This window comes from Sinohyriopsis cumingii, chromosome 9 (genome assembly GCF_028554795.1).
Source record: "Sinohyriopsis cumingii isolate HCF-2022 chromosome 9, ASM2855479v2, whole genome shotgun sequence".
Taxonomy (NCBI): Eukaryota; Metazoa; Mollusca; class Bivalvia; order Unionida; family Unionidae; genus Sinohyriopsis; species Sinohyriopsis cumingii.
The window spans coordinates 82,201,361-82,225,490 of record NC_142969.1 but is presented as its reverse complement, the minus strand read 5'-3'; the positions used below and the strand labels follow the sequence as shown (position 1 = coordinate 82,225,490).

Here is a 24,130-nt window from a genome sequence, read left to right as displayed (position 1 = left end):
AACTTGGGCAATGGCCAATTCCCTATAATTGTCGAAATGAATTAGGTACTTTACATATCGGCTTATATGATCCAAATGGAAACGTTGCTAAAATATGATGGTATATGCGTATCACGTCCGACATCTAGATGATGTTCATGTTCATGCATATAACAGTATTGTCAGTAAATTGTTTTCTTTTTCGATAACTGTTATAACTGAAATAGAGGAAATGAAATTTACTACAACGTTGGAGTATGCAAGGTATACGGCTGTCTAATAGTTGTGATGGCTACACAATAATACATTTCAATAATGTTCACTGAAATGATTTCGAGCATGATTACGTATTATTCAGGATGCATTTATCACCGCCGCTGCATTGAATATTAATAAGGTGCTCACACGTTCACTGATCCAAACTGCCTATCAACTCGATGTCAATAGATACAAAATAGCAAAATCAAAGATAGAAACCCTTTAATCGAATTCACCGGGACAAGTATAAAGAATGATAATAATACAAAGTTTAGTACATATAAATATGAGCTACTTTTATTTCTCAAATCTAAACACTCCAGCCCAGAAAACTGTTACTGTTTACGCGATTATTCGCCCGATTGATAATCAAGTTTTAAGGTCCCACAAAACGGCGGGAGGTTGTCATTATCCATAGTAATAAAATAACATACTTTTAAATATCAAAGGACACGGTTTCCTCACAAGACATTAGAACAAACAAATCTGAAAACATATGGATAAAGGACTGGATACAATAATTATTAGTAAAGTACGTACTTAGTAATAGACGTGTTACATTAAACGTTAGATGAAACAGTAAATATTTTTTAAATCATGGATTACTAATGAAGCCCACCTCTCTTTGAAAAGAAAATAATCTTCACAAATTTCCAGTGGTCTGACTTTATACACAAATATGAAAAACTAAATAGGAGTACATTAACTGTTGATGTATGTCATTAAAATCAGTATGTCAGGTATATGTTCTTCTTGAAACAAACTTTCCAATATCATGAAATAACGCAGGGCAGATGAAAATACAACAGTAAGCAAACACGAACTATATACAGAGGGATATCATCGAATGTTCCATGAGTCTACCTTAGTTGCTGGCCAAGAGTACAGCATCCCCGCAAAAGACAGTTTGTCCCTTGAAATGCCAAATACCACAGGAGACCCAAGTTACCTCTAGGCACACGTCTGAACATGTTCTAATGTAATAGTGTAACAAATATACAACACCACATGTGACTAACCTCGGAAGCCTCATTTAACATGGATTCTTTCTTTGGTCCTTTAAGAAGGATATTTTATGATTTTCAACTTCTCAGTAAGCACAAACCTTACGCACTTAAAAGACGGATCACACGCCTTTACATCTAAACGATGAGTTATAGGTAAACATGCCATGCTAGGCAAACAGTGAAAGATTTCTGCTAATAATGGTATTATGTTTGGCGACACTAATATCCGCTTCATTTTCTATGACGGTCGGCAATCGCCAACACTGCCGCATTCTCAAGTGGAAACGCATTCTAGGATGCATTAAATTCAGACATGGACGGATCGGATCGATTTGTCACATCTAGGCAAATGAAGCCATCAGAGTAGGTTATTCAGCTGGTCTTCATCGCCTTCTGACATCATCAAATCAACCGGCATCGGATTCATCTGGTTTTCCGTGGTTTTTGCAAAGACGGAGTTTTTCATTAGAAAGACTAAGTCATTTGCAAAGTCAGTTTAAGCTGGATGCTAGGTTCAATGACCTATGCCATGTGAGCTGTGATAACTCACATCCCATGACTGATGTAGAGCATAAGGGTTCAACCTCATAGGCGCTCTTTTTTGGAGGTTGAGAACAACCTTCAATCACACAGGAGCCTACCCCCTGTTCCACTCACTAAACCCCTATGATAGTTGCCCTGCTAACTATGTGGGATGGATGGTGCCTTTAGGTCAATCAGGTTCTAGCTGTATGTATGTGTGATGAGATTTCTTCCGGACGTCGAGATCTACTTCAAGAATGTACAACTTAAAAGCGTCTATCACTGTTCTTGTGTGTTGACCAACCTACATTTGGCCGGTTTTGCTTGATGGCACAGTAATATAAATGGTTTCAACTGCACCTGTATTCCTACGTGCATATTCATTGTATAAGAAGTTATATATAGTACCAGGTTGTTCCCGTCGATCTGGCTGTATATGAGGCGCCAAGTGCTTCCTTGTCCACCTTAGCCAGTATTCCTAATATCGAGGTGCCGCCCTTAAACTAACGAACATATATTGCATCAATGAGAATGCACGCATGTATCCATGCTGTCAGGGTAGAAGTTCATATTTTCCTTCGAGGATATTCTGACATCCTGCTTGATGATGTGGCCGTCATAATTACGCAGGTTATTATCCAAGTTGTACGTTCTTCACCCTAGAAAAATGCTTTAGGTTATTATCGGAACTACTGTAATTTCAGTTAATGTGGCAGTGGTTCCTCATCTTTTGACATCCAATTCTTTGCCACATTAATGGCGTGTCTTCGCTTTTGAAAGTACATTCGGACGTTCAAATCTGTCATGTTTACCCCGACCCAGAGTAGCCCCAGTTCGAAACATGTATAATCAAAGTAATTCTGACAAGCCATTGTTTGATGTTAAACATTGCCGCAGGCTAGCACTAACCCATTACGTAAGATTGTTGAGGCTAGAAGTGGAGAGCCGGACCTAGGAGTGCAAAGCCACCAGATAGCCAATTATCACCTAGGTGTGGAAACGTTTGTCCAAGATCAAAAGAAGTTGCCTGAAGAAGTGGGAGTGTTTTAACTTCAACTTCTTTTCCCTGCAGACATACAGACAGGGTGAACTGGCCGTTAAGACAATTGGACAGGGTCACAGCGCCACCCAATCAGAATCGAGATATGGGAGAGACTTGATTTGGGTAGAATGTTATCTCCGCGTCTTCCGGCAAGAATTAGTTCGCTAAGAGAAATTACCCAGTGGAGGTTAGCGTAACTCCGAATAGCCATTCGTTATTGGCGGGAAAATCTTAGAACAGGAAATTCTAAGTACAGACAGCTTCAATAAAGGAAGCTTTGAGGGACAGACCAGTTACAGTTTGGTCCCGTAGTCTCAGATAGAGAGACGGAGGAAAGGAGAAGAAAGGAGAGAAGTCAGGAGAAGTTGAAGTCTGGGAGAGAAATTGGAGGAGGAGATAGTAGAGAGGGAAACGGAGTCGAAAGAGGTGTTAGAGGAACGGAAAGAAGGAAGGAATTAGCGGGAAAGAAAGAGATGAGTAGATTCAAGGACGGGGGAAAATCGAGCTCACACTGTAAATCACGGGATGAATTAGGCTGTCACTTGGTCGAGGGAAAGACGGGTGATTGAAAGTTATCGTTTTAATTTATCGAATTTATTAAATTGTTATTGATTGAATTTCATCTTCGTGTTCTCTATAACTTAACCGTCGGCACTGCTGACTGGGGGCTCAGAGATGTAAATCTACCTCGTCACTAATTTAACTTTCTAACATCATGAGCCAGGGTGGAACTTTCATCATAATTTAATTAAATTATATTGGAAGAACCCCACCCCAATGCGTGCAAACGTCACAACATCCATGGAATTTATTCTCATTGGCAAAACCGCCTGGGACCTCTTTAAACTCCGACTCCAGGTGTCATTTGAAAAGTGTCTTTTCGCAGACTCCATCACAGGGGATGCATATGTCGCTTCGAAACTGGCCAATGACATTCTGGTTGCTCCTTTGATTCCGATTTCCGGCTCTTTTTGTGAGCGGTCAACTGGTACGATGAGTCCATATACTATCTACGGAAGTCTTATCTCTCGGCGTCGACTCTGAAACGACATGAATTTGCTTTTCTTTAATTGTTCGACGTTTTCTATTTATTTTTTTATTTTTTTCTAGTTCACGTCAGGTTACGCGCTGTGAATGTTTGCCTAAGCATAATCAGTCATTTCAGTAGATCGACTACGTATATGATATAGAAGAACCAACTGGCAATATCCGTGCTACTTCCTGATGAATGTGTTTAGCTGGCCTGTCAAACAGCTTAGGCCTTTTGTCCAGACATGCTGGCCTATTATATTTTCACTTTAAGTGAGTCGTCAAACTTTCTCCCTAATTCTTGGAAGTTTAAGTTCATATCGAAAGCATAAGGATCTTAAATCGAGTTCTTTATTCGAACTTATGAAGCTTGCTCACTTCAACATGGAAGTGGATCCAATCCAGATAGACCTCGAACAAATATTTCAGCTGGAAATATTTCAACTAAACCATCATATATATGTTTTGCAAAATTCATATTCTTTAGACTTAATAGCGTAAACATGATTTTGCTTCCAATGTATTAATAATTCAAGCGGAAATATGAAGAATAATATTAAAATACTCGTTCTTAATACACATTCCAATGAAGGTGCCCACTGTCAGTATATAACGAATATGAAACAACTGTAAATCAACGAAGCAATCCACACAATCAAGATTAAATAAAATAAATAAAATTCCAGGACTTGAAAATGATATTTGTCAAATTTAAAAGGTACATGGCTTGGTGAATACAAAAAAAGCGTATCATATATAACGAAACATATAATGCAACATATACAATGAAACAACAACGTTAAGCCAATTTAAATTTTTTCTCTTTCTACAGGAATATGAACCGGATCCTTACTCAGTCTATGAACATAAGGTATATAATGATGCCTCTGTTATTTTGTCTCCCTATATCCACATTGTCTTCATAGATTTTGGCACGAATATTTTTATCATGCTTGCACTTCTAACAAAAGTAGCACAGTATATTAATAATGTATTGAAATTGCTACCAGCAAGGTCATGAATGTCGTTTCGCAAACACATACAATGCATCTATATATATATATATATATATATATATATATATATATATATATATATATATATATATATATATATATATATATATATATATATATATATATATATATATATATTTATTTATTTATTTGCCCAACTACGTGGTCATGTATTGAAGATTAGTATGTATAAATGTCTGAACATATGTATTAATTTGCTTGACTACAAGTCATAGACGTGTTAACATCTTGCATATTCACTCATCAGTTTTGCTTCTTTTTTCTGGGACATTAATTCTTGATTCATTGAATAACACATAAACTGAAATTTTAACTGCTCAAACATGTTCAGCGACATTGCTTCAAATTAAGGTCTTTAAAATATAGAGTAAGACATCGACGCAATGACAATTCTCTTATAAATCTCAGTTCATTGGATCTTTGAAATTAATCAACAGTAGTGAAAGAAAACGCGTTGATTGCAGGTTTTAAAGCACACGATAACTTCAGGTTTTTTTTTTGTTAATGTTTTATGTACCATAACCTGCAAGAGAGAAAATCGTACTTAAATTACGAATGCAAAACTATCATTTCTTACTTTTCATTTTCCTATGGCATTAAACTTTCTGCATAACCAGCTTCTTGAAAATAACATGGTATTTTTGCAATCAGCCTTAGTATGTTTCATTCTATACCAAGCATCTCCTGGATATTCATCTTCTACGTGGGTTGTTGAAACAAATGCCTGCTTGTACTACAAGCACGTCAAAACTGTGTTAAAAGTTAAATTTTAACTCTTCGCTTTGTACACTGCTAGCGACTAGTCATCTCCTTTGTACGTTGTCATATGTCATCTTTGTAATCATTTCGCTTACAAAAATATTAAATTATTTGCTCATAATTACTCAGTGTTACTTCCGTGAGTTATATATAATTTCTGATAAGTCAGAACATTCCAGAAAGATTTTGAATCAAATACAGTTCTATGGCGGAAGGCAAAGTTCCTCCTCGAAAAACAGTGAGCGGTTTGTATGCATGGACGGATGGATGTATATAGGTAGGTAGGTAGGTCGGTAGGTCAGCTGGTATGTTTGTATGTATGTATGTTTGAGTTCGTTTGCTCAGAACTTAAATGGGCGTATACGTTCTGGAGAAAGAACGTCAATACGATATAATAAATTATGTAAACAGAGAGGTATATACTAATTAGACTAACTAAAATGTTAATCCTGGATCCCACATGCGGATGCGTCATTTGATAAGAGTTGTGAAATAAGATCCGGAGTTATTATTGTTTTGCCCTTTTTCCTCCTCAGGGCAGGAAACTGCTATTATAAGTCACATAATATTGATGTCTTCATATATATATATATATATATATATATATATATATATATATATATATATATATATATATATATATATATATATATATATATATATATATATCTGTGTGTGTGTGTAAAGTTTGGTACATTTCCCTAACTATAACACGAATAAACTGTTTATCAGTGAATCTGGGGGTATTACTGCTAGCAATACTTTGTAAGGATGTGGCAAAACATATATTACTCCACAGTATAATATTATTACTATATGTGGTGATTTAGACTGGTATCAGTGTAGTTTCATTTTAAGTATATGTTCATAATATTTGCCTCCGCCAAAGTTTTCAAGTCTGGATTTTATAAGGCGGGTTCTGCATTCATTCTGATGTTGTTTTGACATAGTCTTGTTGAGAAATAACCTAAATAAAACTCTGACCATTTTGGGTAAATTTATCTAGCAGTAACTACCAATGTAAAAATGCATACCGATTACGCAATCTCCTTTGTTGTGTCTCTTTATTAAAAACTGACGTCGTCAACCAGTATTTTCAATGTCATTGTTAAAGATAACTTGAACCAGTAAAAGTGCTAACCACTTCTCCATAATTTACGGAATTATTGAGATTATCAAGGACTGAGTACTGTATCAAAGTTGATGCTTAAAAATATGGCAATCGTGTTACTAAATAAAATCCTAATTTATCCAAAGGGCCAACAAGTTGACAGTGTTTGAAAATCCCTTAAAACAATCAATTTATTACTTAAAAATCAATGTCGTGCGCTTGTATAGCCATGAGGCCGTTTACAAATCGGTAGGATAGTGCAAACAAACTGGATGGTGTGCCGCTGGTCCATTGCATTCAATGTCATCAATGAATCATAGTTTTGGACAGATAATATACATGAGGAAACCATAAGTTTGTTTTAGAATGTTCAGTACAAAATTAGTGTTCTATATACGTACATAGGATTTGGATCTGTTTAAAGTTACATGATCATTGCTGAACTTTAGTACAACTAAGTAACAATTACTTTACCGGTGTGCATGTTGAGGAGCCTTTGACCGCTATTTGGTAGTTCAATGTTTAATAAACTCTTATATTCAAGGCTGAATTTTTAGCGCGGATGATCATAAGGAATACTTTTTTTCAAGAAATGATATGCTGTTTCAAGTGTGCAGTAATGTTAAACTTGGTAGTGGACCCTTAATCAGGAGCAAAATCATTGATCAAATATTATATTATGTTGAATGCACATTTTCATAAAGGGCAGACCACTACGTTTATTCCTGCATCAGTTATTAGCAGGGAGGGAAATACTTGTGTACATTGGCTGTTCTGGAGTGAAGCCTCTATTGGTATCTAAATTTGGTCTCACGATACAAGCATTTAATTGAATTATCAATGGATACTATCATATTTGATCGAGTCCTTGATCTCGACATAACTTATTTCACACACACACACACACACACACACACACACACATATATATATATATATATATATATATATAGAGAGAGAGAGAGAGAGAGAGAGAGAGAGAGAGAGAGAGAGAGAAAAAAGAGAGTAAGAAAGAAAAAGAAAGAGAGAGAAACATAGAGACATGCATACACATAATGAGAGAGAGAGAGAAAGGAACAAAATGTAGTACAATGCGTGGTAATTGAGTCATGTTCGTAAGTTAATGCATTGAAAGCATTCGCATGGCGCTGCATATGGAAAATATTCTCGCAAACAGATAAATATTAACCATATTGGAGTAAAACTATACTTTTCAAATCTTTCTTGCATTAACAATATGCAGTTCAGGATAAGTCCCCTTTTGACCTTTTATTTCCAAAACAGGAAATTAGTAATACTTACTCCTTTCAAACTGATTTGCATATCGATGTTATTCTATTAGGTATATTACATTTTGAACGTCTTTGTGCAAGTAAAAAACGCTGTCGTCATTAGTACATACATTACATTATATTTAAACGAAAACATGAAGCTGTCATCCAGTGAAGTAAATTAAGAAAAATTTATAACACAAATAACACGAATATCTGCATGATATTACAAAATGGGTCAGGTTTGATCTGAAGAATCTGATTCAAGATGATATTATAAAGTTAATATCATGTAACAGCTACTAACAAAGCTAAGGTAATGCTTTCTCACTCTCTCTATCTCTCATATATATATATATATATATATATATATATATATATATATATATATATATATATATATATATATATATATATACTGGGATATGCGTCATTACCTATCCAGTATAAGGAGGTATTATATTTTCCTGATTACTTGCTTGATTATGGGAAGTCGGTGTTTCCGAAATAGTCTTCAGCCCAAACATTAAGCAATTGATACTGCCTAACGTAACAGTGTACAGTGTTGATGAGATTTCATGATTGTTTGGTTTATTTTTATAGTAAAGCGAATTTGAAATCCGTATACGTGTCCATGGAGCCAAGAAGACCTTATTGAAATCTAATTGTCGTACTGATTGCGTGCCCCCATATGAAATATTTGTGATAGGGACTGATAATTTATACAGTGGAATAACTGAGACGGGACTGTTTCTTTAACCCTTCTTGTATTGTTGATATGATGGTAAATATGATGTAGAGTTACAGACGAGATGAAGGTTACAACCATGATTTGACTGACCTAGGGTAGGGTAGGAAGATTAATGTTTCGTGTTAGAGTTGCATGTTTTCACCGCGTGAAATACTGGCGCTACCATACCGAAATGTATTAAGCAGAAACTGTGCAGTTGTGATGCTTGCATGAAATTGTACAGGTGTGAAGTAAAGGTGTAGTTGTGATATTTGTGTTCATACATTGATTTGAGGAACGTTATGTATAGTCTGGGTGAGTTGAAATTTGCAGTTGACAACGACTGTTGTCGAGACTTATTTGAAAACAAGGGGAAAACAAGTGACTAATATGATGATTCACGCCATGGTAGAATTCACACTCGGACAGATCCCTTGACGTTTTACAATATGATCTTTTGTATGTCATTTTGCATCATATTCATTACAAAGACAATATTTTCCTTTCTTAGCAATTACGACAAGAGATCGCTCAACTAGTGTCAACAATTTCAACGAATGACAACAGTACAAAATCATACAGAATCTTGATGTGTAGTGGATCAAATGATGGAAAATCTTCCCTAATTAACAATATTATGTCGGCGCTTAACAGCAGGTACATCCGGGTGGCACCAACTGGCCAAAATCCCCGCCACGTTACACAAAAGGTACGATTAGGTTGCATGGGTTTGCTTATGTTTACTCTAATTTGCGAAATGTCTGCATAATTTATTAATTGAGGCAATAAATAATACAAGAACAACTTTCACATGAGGTGCTTATTTATGTTAGATATGATGACAACAACCTAGCACGTAGACAATTAATTTGATTAGTTAATACATATCAAACAGTAAGATTTGTGAACCAAATTCATATTTATTAATTTCACACTTTCATCAATGACATATGCATCCAGCAAAATCTAACCACCCACATGTTTCTTTATATATATATATATATATATATATATATATATATATATATATATATATATATATATATATACATATATATATATATATATATATATATATATATATATATATATATATATATATATATATATATATATATATATATATATATATATATATATTAGTGTGCGTACGTTTTCTTTTATTTGTGTCATACAAAGTCATGTAGAAATAAATTCATGCATCTCCTTTCCGAAAGTAATATAAAACAAATGTCAGCTTGACGTAGCTGATGCACCTGCTCACGGTTGATCATCCACATGCTAACGCAAGAAACCGTAACCACTCTTGGTACAATCAGCACAAAAGCATGATTGACAGAGTATGTGCCTGAGACAGAACGGCTACCTAGCACATTCTTCTTATCATTCGTTTCAATGCCAGCTTAGAGACATGCAAACTTGTATACTTATTGTCTGTGATACAGGAATGACAATAATAACATGCCCATATGCATATATACATACACATAAACATACGCAAACACACACACACACACACACACACACACATATATATATATATATATATATATATATATATATATATATATATATATATATATATATATATATATATATATATATATATATTAGTTGGTGCGTATGAGGTAAGATATGTATATTGTTATGTAGCCAGTTAACCAAATGTAGGAAATGGGACATATTTATTTTTGTTTTTAGGTCGAACAGGTAACGAATGATGGTTACGGAGGGGTGGGGGTGCTCAGCTTTTCGTAATGTAAGGATTATCCGATCAGCTGTGTTTTGAACTTTTAGAAGTTTATATAATATATGCTGAGAAGGATCATATATAATTGAATTACAATAGTCCAGTCTTGAAAGTAATAAGAAACACAGAAGTGTTTCATCTGCATAAACCAAAATAAAATTTGGAACGGGACTGATGCGTTTCAGATCGAGATACACAATCTTGCATATGTTCATTAAATGTTGGTGTAATCTGAGCGTATTGTGAAACGTTACACCTGGGATTCATAACGGCTAAGATTATTTTGTTACTATTGCTGATATATATATATATATATATATATATATATATATATATATATATATATATATATATATATATATATATATATATATATATATATCGGGTGTGATTGAAAACGTCTTGCATGGTGATCTAGGCCGGCTTCAGTTATATCATCATTCATCGCAAAATGATTCGTGCAATCCATTACTTCTCATCGGAAATGCATATATTTACGCCTTGGATGGTGGACGCAACTTCAGTTTTGCAGCTATAGTTTTATATATGGGTGTCATCTGTATATATCTGGTGGGACACCAGATGTCGATCTATGACATAAGATTGGCTGAGTGTACATGATGAAAAGAAGGGGACCTGATCATAGCCTTGTGGAATAACAAAATATAGATAAAATGCTTTCCTGTTATGTTTTATTTTTACGGACACAATTTGTGTCATGTTCACTAAGTAGGACTTGAACCATCCCAAGGTTATATCTTGAATACTTGCCGGGGACTGCGAAGTAATATCGGATGGTTTATTGAGTCAAATGCCGCAGTCAAGTCAAGGGGATGAGGGCTGGAATCTGTCTACTATCCAAAGCTGAGTAAAGATTGTTAATTACGTTGAAAAGGACAGTTTCAGTAATATAGCGATGACGATACGCAGAATATATACTGCGAAAACGTGTGAATTCATGTGAGATACAAGTTGGTGTAGAACAAACTTTCTAAACATGTTGATACAAAGGAGAGACAAGCAACAGGGCAGTAGTTCTTTACTCGTTAGGATCAAGTTCCTGTTTCTTCTAACGAGACTTTACGATATCAGCTTAAAAGAACAATGATGGGAATTAGCAGGATGAGACAAACGTGTTTATAACATAAGTTCTTGAAGGCAATAAGTAACCTAAGCACCCAAGCATCGATGTTGTCTAGACTAGATTAGGTTGACATGATTTTCGGCTGCTTGTCATTAATAGTGCATGTGCCAAATTAAAATAAACATGCACAAGCGTTGTTACATATTGGGTATGTGCATTATCCCACTTGTTCATGAGTTCACTGAAATTTTGATTTCAAGCTTATCTTTGAAGGATTGAGGTTTGCGATCGAATAAATTTGGAAATAGGTCGTGAATGACGACCGAAGAGAAGGTTGATGGAACCTGTACATTAGTTCGTTGACATTAGCCTTTTCTCAGTCTCTTAGACATCATTGCAGCTTGAACTTTCAGTGTTCTGTCTGCTGTAGGAGGCTGATTTGTTCGGCATGAACTATTATTGTGATATTCGTCTTAGTAGGTTGATAGATCTGCTTATAAGCAGTGAGGCTGGTGAAAAGCTATATACTCTAAACATTTCGGTGCTCTCAGTTAAGAGCGAAATTAATCCCTGACACAAATATGTCATATTGAACACTTACAAATTAATACTGCATTCGCATCCTGGAGCTTGTTTGTCATGCAGTGAAGTTAAACTCGTTTCTAGTTGTACTCTCGTAGTGGGTACCGAAGTTTCTATGTTTGCTTGGATGACACGCATTAGTTGGTTATATGTAACTTGCGGTGGTTTATGTTAGCAGCTGTCAGAGATGATTTATCTATCTGGAATATAGCATGCACAAATTTGAAAATAAGTAGCATAAAGTGTGAGAATTCTTCAATAGTCAAGAGGATATTGACTAAAGTCATTTGTATTAGGCTTCCAGCCCATATTCCTAAGTATATTTATGAAATACACTGATTTTAGAGCTTCATTTACGGCTATAAACACTTGTCCAGATTATCTGGTTTCCTGAGAAAGATTACGTTTTAGCCGATGCACCATATATTCCTTTACAACAGTTTGCAATTATAATTTGTGTGAATTTTTGAATTTTAGCATTGCCTCATACATGCAATTTATATACTTTTTTTCTATCAAAGAAAATGAAAAATTTGTTTAAACAAAATCATTTTCATCAAACTAACTAATGATTATCCGGTATCAGGACGTTCCAAAAATCTCGATGAAATTAAGTTGTAAAACGTAAATTTATAATTTAAAGAACGTATTATTTGTTTTCCAAATGAAACTTCAGATGAATATTTCGCATTACACCACGAATAAAATTATGTTATATTATTATTATAAGTGTTTAGTCATGGTTTTCTAAATTATAAACCATTCCTTTATTTCCATAAACAATAAAATGTTTTGAAATATTTTAATTTATATGTTGTCTAATGCATTGGCTGATCGGTTGGTTGGCAGACGGATCAATTGCTAGATTGGCTGAATCAAATGGATGAAAATATATTAAAATTAGTGGATAAATGTTTAAAGCACTGACTTTGTTCAACACTTTGCAAGTCGTTCATAATGGATTCCTGTTAGTAATTGTAAATTTTGTTTAAATTAATTACTGCGTTTGCAGTTGTGGTATAAAGTTTCTCACATTAACTTGTTATTTTCATTCATTAGTACTTCGAATACAAGATGACTATAAATGAAAAACCGACACGATTTGTATTATGCGACACTAATGGATTAAGCGCCTCTAGTGATGATGAAACGTTCTATGATACTATGCATGCCGCAGTTATGGGACAATTTTCTCGTGGACAAGATGTAAGTATATTTAAAACAATATTATCATACATGCGTTTTAATAGCAATTAATTCAAATCAAAGTTAAAATGAATTTAAAGTGTGTTTGTTAAAATTATGAAACAGACTGAATATATGAGAATTGTGCGAATTAGTCTTCTTGACAACTATATTACATCCTAGTGTATGATTAAATCAAAAGTTACAAGTTGTAAGTAAGAGGTTGCAAGATTTAATGTTAGGTCATTATAAAACAAAAAAAACTGGATTTATGATCTTAAAACGGATCTGTGGGTAATATTCATTAGTCGATATGTAGTTTGCTACAATGATATTTGCATATATGTCATGAATTAAACATGATTCAACACATCAATTAAAAACGAAATACAATCAAACATAAATATACGACATAGCTTTAATTTGTTCTGATTCTATACTTTAATTACCATTGCTGAAAGTAATGCTCAATGAGCTATGCAAAAAGAGAGACACTGTTTAGTAGTTACACAGATAGATCGTACGCTTGTTCAGATGTTTCCTTTGATTCTTGGTTTCCTACCAGGTTAACAAATCGTCGATAGCACCTGTGGGATTGATCATCATTGCACGTTGCATAATCGGCTTTTCAATGACAAGAACCGAGGAAATCCGTCCACAATTTGACTTGCCACCATTGTATTATATTGTATGTCGCTGTCTTGCGACGTGATTCTAAATACCTTTACTATTAATTGTTACGCATTATGTTTCTCGCCTGATAAGGGATATGTTCCTCTCAAAAGTTAGAAGTCCACATCCACTTTCGCAACTTAAATTAGATATCATTTTAGGAGACTGCTTATTTACTCATTTTCGATTCCGGCCCGCCATCCATGTGTCCTTTTTTAGTTTAAAGTTGTTGATACTAGAGGATTTTGAAATGAACCAAGTATCGTGAAATATGCAAAAATTAGTTATAGCCTCTCTTCTTGCTGACAAGAAGGATTAAAGACATATATCTGTAATAGCAGAAACACAGCAAGTGAGCAATTTAATCTGTAGATAACATTACAATGTGTATTGCACGAAAATTAGTAATATGGTATAGTTATAGTCTACATAACAAAGATAACCCTAGTTAAAGTTTTCTCAGTGTTTCTTTGTTTTACTTATTTTCAGATGATTAACACCAGTGCGGATGATTCAGATAATGAAGTCCCACACAGAGCAAGCAACTCTACGGAGATTGAAGAAGAGCCATTTAAGAAATCTGCAGTTGCTATATTCTTTGTAATATCTGCAGATAAGCTAAAATCAAAAGCATTACAGGAATTACAGCAATTGCGTCAGTTTCAAGCAACGATTCGTATTATTAACTTCGCTAATTCTCATGGTAAATTTGGTGTGATTGGCCTTTGTTTACTTTACTCTATCTCTATTTCTCTCTACCATCATGTCAATGCACACAGACACAATCATCAATGTATGGTTATAACAAATAACAAGGAGGTATGTGAAAACAAAGTGAAGTCATATACACAGACGTGATATTAATGCGTCTTCATATGACCATCAATGAAGTAAACACTTCCCTAATATGAACACATCTTATTGCAACTACAGCTAATTTAGGATTAGTGTTTAAATAAGTGTTCACTAAGAAACATAGACATGAATATATTGTGTTCGATAACACCTATCCCTGTGAAATAGTAATGTACAACATAATTTATTTGTTCGTCTTCGTATGTGATTAAATTTAAAATAACGTGAAAGTGCCTATCGCTAAAAAAGTAGTCATCAGTTAGAAAAAATATTAAAGCTGTGAAACATGGACTCGACTATCGCTGCACATTAATGACTTGTTGTATTATTAACAGGTATACCTACCGCTTTCTTCATCAGCAAATGCGATGCCTGGAACAAGAAAATCAAAGATTTATACAAATCCCAAAAGGTCAAAATTACCAGAAATCGTCTGCATTCTTCCTTTAACGGATTTCCTCTGAATCGAATATTTCCAATTGTTAACTATACGAAGCATATGATGGCGACACCTGACATGATGATACAGACTTTGTATGCCATGAAACACGTCATGAACGACATTCATGATTATTTGAACAAAGCAACGTATCGAGTTTGAGTTGAATTGATAGATATGGTACCTGTGTTGCCTTGGGTTCTTATTTACGCAAATCAACTTTATAATCGCACATGCTAAGGTTTTAGTCAAATCTTGTCAGAAATCGACTATCTGCAAATTGTATTCAGGGAATCGCAATAAAAGCGTTAAGTATCAACGTCAAACTTAATTTTGGGCAATTCACAGTGTCTTGTCAAACATGGGGAAAAATCAAGAGCATTAAGTTTCTCTAGCCATGCCTATCGGTACTTACTACAACGCAAACTAAAACTGAGTTATCACAAGAAAGGGCCCAAATGAAATGAATGAAATGACAATATCTGACATAAATAGGTGCGAAATTAATTGCATTATTTCTTTAAATCCTAATAAAATAATGTGACATAGAGTACGGTGAATTATCCATGCAATATTTAATCATTTAGAAGAATTATCATAATTAAAACAGATATATTCATCAATAATTAGTTTATATACACCGTACATTATAAATATGCTACATGCCACGGAACTTGCCATCAAGATTTATCCAAAGAGTCAATCTTCGGTGTTGATTATACAGATAACATCCATAGGGATAAATAAATGTTATCTCATTAGCATTCCAAGGTAAAGTTGTTGCTTGATGCAAACAGTATATACTGGGTACTATACATTGCATATATACCTACAGAATATCAACATACTGATATGAATGAATTTAAGCATTTAATATGTATACACTATGTATCATTAAAAGTATGTTTATGTTTCTTGTGTGCGTTTTGCGTGTGGGCAGTAATATGCTATCATGGTTTTGATTTTAGACTCACAGGCGAATGCAACAATGTCAAAGACGTTACACGTACTCTGATAACGATAATATTTTGACTTAATTATTGTAGTTGGCATTACTATACCTAACAAAACGTTTTGCTTCCATTTGGTAGAATAGAGTCTACGATCATGTTTTGTGATGAACTATTGACCTGGTACGTTATGTAAAAGTACACGTCTAATGCAATGGAACGCCTTCTCTTTTACGTCATATAGCTGTATGATTTTTTAAATTTGATTACAATAATTGCAAAATTACTATTTATCATTAAAACAAATGTATCAATTTAGAACTGGTTTTCTTCGAAATTCAAAGATGTTGAAAGTAGATTACGTAATTAGTCAGCGACAAGTGAAAACATACTATGATAACTTAAACAATTTAATGCACTTATGAGCACATGACTATTCATGAAAAAGTAAAAGTATCAGTACCGGTTGGTTGGAAATTTACTAAAACTATATTTTGGAACATTCTACCAACTTTTCAGTCACAACTGCAATTAATTCCTTATTTGTATTTGAAATTGCACTGTTTCATCTTTATTTATATTTGTTTCTAGTGTTGTGTGTTAGTTTGTTTAAATTGTGTTGGCAAGGAACAAAATGACTACATATGTGCATGTTGCTGTTTATCGAATCTTTGAAAACGTTCGAAAACTATGCAAGCATAGCATCCGTCACCTTCTAGCTGAAAACTTTCTTAATCATTGCAGCTCTTTCTCGTATTTTGTCTTGATCATATTTTTTTATTTTGTAATATTAGGAAAGTAATGCACTAAAATAAACAACTAGCTTTACTTATATTTGACTGCAATTAGGTGAATGTTTTTAGTATTCATTTTTTTCCATGAGGTGTAATAAAGTATGAAATATGGATAATAAATTGAGAAAGATTATACATGTGTTGTTCTTCACATATTCCTATTTTTTACCTTTCTTTGTGTCACTCTTTATATAAATTATAAAGTGGAATAAGCATATAGATGGATTCATGCATACATAGACACACATGAATATGTGGCAATTTAATTTGCACTTGATTGATTTATTCAATGAATAATGTCAAGAAAACTCTAAGACATAATAATTCAATAATAGATCTGATCATGACATTGACACTTAATGTTGTTGAACTGGTCAAACCTTCTTAATGCGGCTTAGTATTATAGGTTATTACCATTATGTTTCTCTGGCATTTCTGGCATACATGTCCTATGACTTCGTTTTCTTCTTATCAAGTTCAAACATTAAGATCTTTCTGTCCCTTACCGTTTTCACTTCATTAATATAAATATATTTTATGAGAATAACATATCCATTTTGTACCTGGAGATAACATTTTTGTCGCATCTGTCACACGTGTGACTAATCACATATCATTGGTCACATCATCAGAAGGCGTCAATCTACTCCTCACCCATGCATGCGTTATTTTTTACAGCAAATTTGTTTTAAATTCCTATAGTAGCATTACTAATATCAAATCGGAATAGAGAATTTGGGTATGCGCCTCCTCAATTCGTTCTAAAACCACTTCCATCACGTCAATAGTAACTGCCGTTTGGGATTTTTTTACTTCAGAACTCTGGTGGGTATAAGCGTTAATTTTTTTGTTTGCTTCAAGGTCATATGCTGAACACAGCACATGCAGTTGAAATTCAATATAATGTACGCGAATAGCATCTGATAGGTACGAATTGATATTATGTAAGTATTGGAATATATATATATATATATATATATATATATATATATATATATATATATATATATATATATATATATATATATATATATATAAAGTTTAATAAATTCTACAATTTCTTGAAGTTCCAACTAAAAGAGATTTATATTATTACAGATTTATTATTTTCCCTTATGACTAATAATTTCCGGGTTTTTGCGAATTAACAATGTACAATACGGGAATCATGATGTGCAATCCAGAGACCGTTGCTATATTTCATTAAATTTTTTTTTTAAAATGCAGAAACGCTGCAGAAATTGCACAATAATAAAGTTTATGAAAACAGCACATTTTGAATCCTTGAAATGCTTGGACTAGGCTGGAACCACATTATTTGGAGATCAAAGCAGACTCCAAAGAAAAGGAAAGAGCAAATGTATCATGTGGTGAGACATATCTGAAAGCTGAACGCCAATTTTGAGTGGTGGACAAACTGACAGCTGGATATGAATCCAAACGTGCACTCGTTGGCAGTCTCATCAACCAGTATGAGGACGGTAGTGTGTTGCAAGAAAGTAGAAAAGCAATGAAAGGAAGAGACAGGGGGATGGCAGGTCGTTTGCGTCCCTTTATCCTGTATTATTAACGATACAGATTACTTGGAACACCCCACAATTGTAACAATTCTCTGTCGTGAAATTGGAAAGTTTAATCTTCCTTAAACCATTACTCTAAGCATGATAAGAGTCACATGCATTTATGTCAAGAGGTTATGTTAATGACTTATTGGTTTCACGATAAAACTTATTTGGGTTACAATAATATTTCAGAGCTATGACTATCGGTGGCATTAACAGTTATTATTTGCAATTCGCAGAAGCATGTTTGCTCTCTCTATATATTCCTTTCTTCCTCTTTTCCCACTTTTGTCATCGTTCATATATATATATATATATATATATATATATATATATATATATATATATATATATATATATACATATTTATATATATATATATATATATATATATATATATATATATATATATATATATATATATATATATATATATATATATGTATGTGGGGGGGGGTGTGGGGGTGTGAAAGTGAAACGGAAGAAAAGTGTTATAGTTCATTATTTCTCATCCGCATAGACGTACCTTATAATTATGTCAAAGTCACCCATATTAACATCATACATACCGACTTTAATCAGAGGCGCCAGATTAAGTATCTTTTTGGGGGAGGGAGGAAAGTAATGTTCAAGTATTAAGTCTTACGAATGTCGTCCAATACGAGTTTAGAGGTGTAATCCGGAGGTGCCCTCCCCCAACCACAACCATTATGTTTGGGAACCAAATGGATCCAATGCTTATAGCGATTATTAATATTATTAGTAGTAGTAGTAGTAGTAGTAGTAGTAGTAGCAGCAGTGGCTGTAGTAGTACTTTCATAAATGCAAGTCGAAAACATAAATCTGCTAACGGGTGGGGAGGGTTTCTTCCATTTATATAATGAAACAGGTGTTGCTAGTCAGGTACAGCATGAAATTGATTGTGGACAAGGTCTTGTAAAACATATAATTACACATAACATGTAATTGCTATGAAAAGCCAACAAAAGATACAAATTATATATATATATATATATATATATATATATATATATATATATATATATATATATATCCAAAAGTATCAAAATCAGATCTTAATTATGCCCTCCAGAGAGTTATATATATGTTAGCCAATTACATGGATGCTGCTAATTTTTGAATTATTATAAGATTTTGATGATATAACCCAGATTCGAAGTTTTAGTGAATTGGATTAGAATATGGACTCCACAGTGGTAACAAGTACTTGTTGACAAATGGATGCTTGCCATGACGAAAGTTTCCCTTCGACTTGCTGTCAGATGAGTTAATACAACTCATGGATAGCTTGACAATTTAATTAAATTTACGAGGTCTACTAAATATTCTAAATATGGTTTCATTTGCAGCTAATCAAAGCATGGATCACTCAAACATATGCAAAGTATTCGCCATTAAAAACTGTAGTCTAGGTTTTATCAAATTCTTTCAGAAATATAGCTCCACATTGATACGTCAGTTGGATCGAAGATCGCTTCATTTATTTGCTTGAATTCCACTCAGTACTGTATTAGTCCAATGACTGCATGATATAAGACCTTAATCCAAGTTATCAAACTTGCGCCAGAAATATGGTTACCAGCATGGTCTTAAGCTGATCCAATCTGATGTAAATTCACTTCATGAATTTAAGACACTATTAGGTTTAGATCTCACTCATTATGGACGTTGACTGTCATTTCCAAGATATATTTTCAAGTTTTATTTCAATATTCACACACCCTTTTGTTTGTTTGTATACCCCTACTGATTTAAAGTAAAAAGGCATCAAGGATATAAAGAGTGGTAACAGAGAAACCCAATCAGATAATAGATAATCTTATCATTATGCACATATCTTGTTCATATTCAAAGTCTTCTGAGAGTGATAATGTATATTTATATTTCAAGATTATTCAATATTGGAACAAACATAGGTGTTTGAGAGTGGTAACAAGCTAATGTTGGCTTCATTCGTGCACAATGGACACGCTGCCATAACATAAGTTCACACGAACTTACAACCGTGTAACGTTGCAAATCCTTGAAGATGCAAATGTCAAAGAAAGGTTGCTGCAGTATATAGCATCCCATCAACAATACCTATATTACAGATTTCTCTCAAACAATAGTATTGTATATGCCTCTGCTGAAAATTTAATCTTAATTACAATATACACTAAATGCCTTGAAAAAGCACAAAACTTAAATTCACCATATGCCAAATTTAGACTTACTCAGATATCCTGAAAGTAGTTATAGTTTACAATGAATGTCAAAATGGCACTATTAGTACTAACCAGACATCATACGCAATTATTTGGTTAAACAACATTCTGATACGTCCATCCACTTTATGGAGTAGTAATTATATTTTCAAACTGGCCACCGTGGTGTTCATATATGACGTCAGTTTGACACTAGTTTCATTCTGGACCAACTATACGACTAAAAAGTCTTCTTGTGACTTCTTTTCATTTACAAGGATAGGCAATAAAGAGATTTCCAAAATGGCTACTTTGGGAGCCATTATGGCATCGACACAGCACAATTTTCGTTAATGACCAGATAGACATCATAAGAAACCTTTTGGTTTGAACCTCATATCAATATTTCTTTTCATTTAGGATGTTTAGCATAACAACCCTTTCAAGATGAATAATGGCTGCCATTTTGGACATCAGACCTGCTTCATGTTCATCGAGGACCAACTGTATATCACAAGAAGTCTCTCATTGAAATCCATATTTTGACTAAGTATCCATTCTGGAGGAGTGGTGGCTGCAGGCTCTTTAAAATGGCTTCTCTGGTGCAATTATGGCAATCAGGCCCTGATTGACTTAGAAAAGACAAGAGGTCTTAAGAACTTTTATAATGAAAGCCCCGTTTCTTTATTAATTTCTACTTAGTTATAATGATATCAGGATTTTCAAGACTGCCAAGCTAGCAGCAATGTATGGCATCAAATTGAAATCATTCAAGAGGAGTAGCAGCAAGTAAATTTTCAACCTCGGTTGACATGATATCAGCACAATTTTCATTCACAACCAAATAGACACCTTAAAATAATTTCTGGTAAAACCTCAATTCAGTATTTCATTTCATTCAGGTGGAGTAATGCCAATAACATTTTTAAGATGACCGCTATGGTAGACATACTGAATATCAGAAAGGCAAGAGTTTCATTTAGGACCAACTAGACATCATATGATGTCTTTTCATGAAAACTCTATCTTGATATGACCATTTATTTAGGAGAATTGTGTGTGTGACTAGGAATTGTGACGTACCTTTAACAATTGTTTCAGTCATATAGATACGATGAATGCATTGTGGTAGTTTATAGTTATGTCTAGCACTGGGGCATCATACTACAGATATGTATCATGTCCCACTCAGTCACATTATACTAACACCAGACCAACCAGACCTAACACTTACCTCTTAAGCTGACCGCCTAGCGAAGCTTCTGTTAGTACCATTTTTGTAAGTCTTTGGTATGACTAGGCCAGGGTTCGAACCCACGAACTCCCGCTTCCGAGGTGGATGCTCTAACCACTAGGAAACATGAGTGGTTATTAGAAGGAATAACGATAACAATATTCTATTGAAGATTGCCACCCTGGCATCCATACTGGCAATAAGGTCAGCACCATTTTAATTTTGACTAACTAGACATCATAAGAAATGACCTGCATAAAAATGGTAGTCAAAAGAGCAAATGGGGAAAATCCTTTACGACAAATGACGTAAAGGATTTAATATTACTTTAGTCATTGGTAAGTTCTTAATTGCATCCAACATTCTTGCTCAGTAAGCATAGGTATTGCCTAAGATATTTGGGCACCTATTGATCACCACTCAAGTCAAATTACTAATTGAAATGAGACCTTTACTTTAAAATTGAACTGCAGGTCTACAGGTCTCTCTATATTGAAAGTGAAAACACAAGTACATACAAAACGTATTTTATAGTAAGTACATCATCTAAAACCTGTAATAAATTAAAACTTATTTCTAGAATAAATGTTGGCATCTGAAAATAGTGATCATCACACCACTAAGAGAAAAAGTATTGTGCTCTTAGGTCTGATGCATGCTGTATGTATGTATGTATGTATGTATGTATGTCCTCACCCTCTTTGATTTGTCTGCAGTATTTGACATAATAGACCATGATATATTACTTCACCGTCACCAGCATGTATTTGGCATTCATGATACAGCCTTACTGTGGTTCAAGTCCTACTTGGTCAACAGGACACAAATTGTATCTGCAAATGGAATACACTCCAGCCCAGTTGATCTATGTTGTAGTGTTCCACAGGGGTCTGTTCTCGGACCTGTTGTCTTCATTCTGTACACTCAGTCGCTCTCAAGTGTCATATATCATCATCCAGTGTCTCACCAATTGCACGCTGATGACACCCAACTATACAAATCTAGCCACCCAACTAAAGTTGATGCTACCATCCAAGGTGTAGAGAGGTGCATTTCTGATGTGAAATCATGGATGACATGTAACAAGCTGCAGATGAATGATCATAAAACTTAGGCCATTCTGATCACAACACAAAGACTTTCTCATTCACATCCTTCACCTCAAACAATAAATATCAGCAACACCAACATTAAATTAACATAATCAGTACGAAACCTAGTTGTTACTCTGGACAGTACTCTCACATTGCACCAACATGTCATGAACATATGCAAGGCTGCATATCTTGAGCTGAGACACATCAGCTCAATTCGCAAATATTTTTCAGTTGATGCCACTAAAACACTTGTATTTTCATTTGTACTTTCAAGACTGGACTATTGTAACTCAATTCTGTCTGTCTCATCTCAATTTCTGCTCCAGAAACTTCAAAAAGTTCAAACCACAGCTGCTCAGATTGTACTTTGAGTACCGCGATCAGAGCACACATCCCCGCTGCTCTGTACCCTACACTGGCTATCCATTCGATCCATAATTAAATACAAAATTTGTTCTCTGTGCTATGTTTCACTGACAGACTCTAGTCCAATATACCTATCCGATCTCACCCATGTGTACACACCAGCAAGATACTTACGATCCTCTTCTGACAATCGTATACTCATTATTCCCACTATGAAAACAAAGTCATATGGACAGCGTTCTTTTGCATACCAGGGCCCGGCATCGTGGAATGAATTGCCCACTGAACTTAGACACAAAGACACAGTGATCACATTCAATAGCGCTCTCAAAACTCACTTTTGTTTCGACTGCAAGAACAAACTTCAAAATGTTTCCTACCTGAAATGTTCTCAGCATATGTTTTCTACCTTCATGGTGTTTGTGTTTGTAATCATATCATTATATGTTTTCTATCTTATAGGTGTTGTCTAATGTTGTAAAGCGCTTAGAGTTTCTAAATAATAGGCGCTATACAAAGTCCTCATTATTATTATTATTATTATTATTATTATCTTATCAACGAAAACTTTCCTAAAATTGTTGAGGCATGGAGAAAAATAGCTCCGC

At 34.2% G+C, this 24,130-nt stretch overlaps 1 protein-coding gene across 3 annotated transcripts in view; it reads left to right on the top strand.

Annotated features, from left to right (window-relative positions):
* LOC149792131 (uncharacterized) overlaps positions 1-23,382 on the top strand; it is a 32,187-nt gene extending 8,805 nt beyond the window's left edge. For 2 of the 3 annotated variants that reach the window (XM_089970658.1, XM_089970656.1), the window contains exons 3-7: positions 4,670-4,708; positions 9,257-9,454; positions 13,221-13,367; positions 14,508-14,721; positions 15,209-17,918. In XM_089970658.1, coding sequence (XP_089826784.1) covers positions 4,670-4,708; positions 9,257-9,454; positions 13,221-13,367; positions 14,508-14,721; positions 15,209-15,474 — 864 coding nt within the window. In that variant the 3' untranslated portion in view covers positions 15,475-17,918. Of the gene's footprint in view, positions 1-4,669; positions 4,709-9,256; positions 9,455-13,220; positions 13,368-14,507; positions 14,722-15,208; positions 17,919-21,245 lie in introns of those variants that run through there. The other variant, XM_089970659.1, reaches the window with a different exon arrangement.
* The last annotated feature ends 748 nt before the right edge of the window (positions 23,383-24,130 follow it).